Raw genomic sequence first — 2,991 nt, 5'->3', positions numbered from 1 at the left:
TAATGTTTAGTACATCCTAATTACTTAACACATATGCTAATCTATCTTCTGAGGCACGAAGGGCTATTTAGAGACATACTAGAAGCAGAAACAGGAATATGGAGGAACACAGGAAGTCCTAGATTAGATTAATGTTCGCAGACAATTAGGGATGCCGAATGTTGCAGTTTTATATGTCAAAAACGGATTTCTTAATGTTTAGTGCATCCTAATTACTTAACACATATGCTAATCCATCTTCTGAGGCACGAAGGGCTATTTAGAGACATACTAGAAGCAGAAACAGGAATATGGAGGAACACAGGAAGTCCTAGATTAGATTAATGTTCGCAGACAATTAGGGATGCCGAATGTTGCAGTTTTATATGTCAAAAACGGATTTCTTAATGTTTAGTGCATCCTAATTACTTAACACATATGCTAATCCATCTTCTGAGGCACGAAGGGCTATTTAGAGACATACTAGAAGCAGAAACAGGAATATGGAGGAACACAGGAAGTCCTAGATTAGATTAATGTTCGTAGACAGTTAAGGATACCGAATGTTGCAGTTTTGTATGTCAAAAACGGATTTCTTAATTCCACATGGGTGTGGGTTTCCAATAAGTTTTTGGACCGATGACCCTATGATGTTGAAACCCCTTTTTTGAAATATTTCAGACAAAAATCTAATTAGGTAATGACCAATTGGGTCTCGAAAGCAACCTCCTTTTAAACCCTGATTTGATAATAGACCAATTTAACTTTGTTTTTTAAAGATATTAATTTACACTTAGAGTATTGTTTGTAGAGGTTATTAATTATTAAATTTGTACAACTATCAAAGCATTCGATATACATAAGTTATTTACATTTTTATCACGAAGCAGTACCTTTACCTTTATTACAGGTATGAACACGGAAGATTCTCTGTGGATTGTTTTATTGTGTATTTATGTATGTAATGCAGATACTTTGTACCTAAACAACAACAGAATCAGGTTGTACGACCTTTGCGAAAACGTGATGAAATACTTAAATACTTTTACCGATAAGGCTTGAAAATAAACAAAAGTTTCTGAACAAATTTGACGTATTCCGTTTTCGTTTCACAACATGCGACGAATTTGTAGACGCACATACTTATTTATGCATTAATATGTGTACATGTTAACTGTTTCAAAATTATTTAGAAATTTATAATTTAATTGTCTACACATTAATAACAACTTTGTACAATTAACATAAATTAGAAGCAGATTCATTTCGAATTTACGAATTTCTATTTGCTGATCGTAGCAATTTAAAATTCGTGGTATACTGAGCGTAACGTTAAACGGTACCGACTTTCTCTTTCTTTTATCTATCGTGAATTACGTCGCAGTCAATTTCAATAAATCGCTACTTCTAGATTCGCCTAGGCTAATTGTTTCAAAACGAATGGGATGCATCAAGGGGGTAGAATTTACGTCAAGACATTTGGGGCTATGTTCAAACATAATTCTTTTTATTTACTCCATCTCAATACTAAGAGGGGACCCTAAATGTCCGAAATCATGGATCGAAATCAATTTTTGTGTGATATAAACACTGCACGGTGTTGTAATGAGTAAGATGACATGCATTTTGAAGAAAACGTGTTGATTTTACGAAATTGAAGAAAAGACTTACAATTGGGGGCCCTTTTTAAACTTGTCAGTGGTTAAAGTCACTTTTAATTTGTGTCTAATGCGAATGTATGTTTGTTAGGTTTTCACGGCTCAATTACTCAACCGATCATCATGAAATTTTGTAGATGCATTATCAGAGGTACAAAAAAGGACATAGGGTGCCTTTTATCTACAAAAAAAAAGAATGCTGTTCCCGAAGGACAGAAAGTTAGATTACGTGGTTATCGATGATCTTTTACGCGTATTTAGAACATTACCTAGAGCGAAGCCATTGGTAAAATCTAGTAATACATAATTAGTAGGATGGTCCCCCGGTCACAGGTTCCAAAAACCCAATCACACTTAAAACTACATAATGAAAAAGGTAACGTTCACAGAAAAAACCCCGACAATTAATTTGACGATTGGATATTCGATTACGTTTTTTATTGTTGATTTTTGCTTTTCTTATTTGCACGATTTGGCTTGGATATAAATAAAAAAAATTCCGAGAAAATCGCAAACCAGATTTGAAGCGTAGCGAAGTACTTGTTTTATTGTTAATTGTACACGTGGAATTTGAGTTTTTTTTAAGCACTTCGTCGTCTTTTATGTTTGTTTACCTTTTTTCATGTATTTCATGCTTTTTGAAACGTGTATGTATTTATATAAATTTTCCAATAGGTTGTTTACAATCATATTCATCCGTTACGTAACAATTCCAAGTATTGTAATAATAAAATCAAGAGGAACTCTAATAAATTACTAAATTATTCCATATTGTTCAACACATTAATCATTTTCTACGCGATCAGTTTTAAAGTTAGTTTATAAATATAAACCAAATCAGAACTATAGAGGAGATGTAGGTAATATTTAACAAACGTTTCTTAACAATCCCTTCAAATAAAATAATGCTGTTCAGTCTCAATTTGTGATCAGTGACGTATTTTATAAGTGATTAAGTAAGATTTAGAAAGAAATAAAATATGTAGATTGTGCCACAAGAGATCAGCTTCCGAAATAATTTCCATTACGCACGATGACGTTGACGCAAAGAAAGAAAATTAATTGTTTTCTGGGAGACATTGCAATCGTTCTTCTTTTTCTAAAAACGTACCGTCACACGATACGGCCACTGAGAGGAAATTTCCGCGATTTTGGCACGATTTTAACGAAATCAAACTCAAGTTCAACGACTTAACCGAATATTGTATTGATGCAAAACAAATTAAATGTTACTACAGTCCATTATTAGCACCCCGTTAAATGGATTAAAAGAAAAATAACATCACCAGCGAGATGTCACTGACTTTTCCGTAAAACAAACGAACGTTTTGTTTTTTTTTTTTCGTCGTAAAAC

The 2,991-nt window shown here is 33.1% G+C and overlaps 1 protein-coding gene across 2 annotated transcripts in view; it reads left to right on the top strand.

The window, feature by feature from the left end:
* Positions 1-1,937: 1,937 nt before the first annotated feature.
* LOC108736224 (low density lipoprotein receptor adapter protein 1-B) overlaps positions 1,938-2,991 on the top strand; it is a 12,287-nt gene continuing 11,233 nt past the window's right edge. For both annotated transcript variants that reach the window (XR_003232521.1, XM_025981363.1), the window contains exon 1: positions 1,938-2,013. Coding sequence is in view for 1 of the 2 variants with exons in the window: in XM_025981363.1 (XP_025837148.1) it covers positions 1,953-2,013 (61 nt within the window). In the remaining variant the exon portion in view is untranslated. The remainder of the gene's footprint in view (positions 2,014-2,991) is intronic.

Source organism: Agrilus planipennis, unplaced genomic scaffold, assembly GCF_000699045.2.
Source record: "Agrilus planipennis isolate EAB-ADULT unplaced genomic scaffold, Apla_2.0 scaffold5, whole genome shotgun sequence".
NCBI classification, from domain to species: Eukaryota; Metazoa; Arthropoda; class Insecta; order Coleoptera; family Buprestidae; genus Agrilus; species Agrilus planipennis.
Note: the sequence above shows the minus strand (reverse complement) of the source record. Positions and strands in the feature narration are given on the sequence as shown.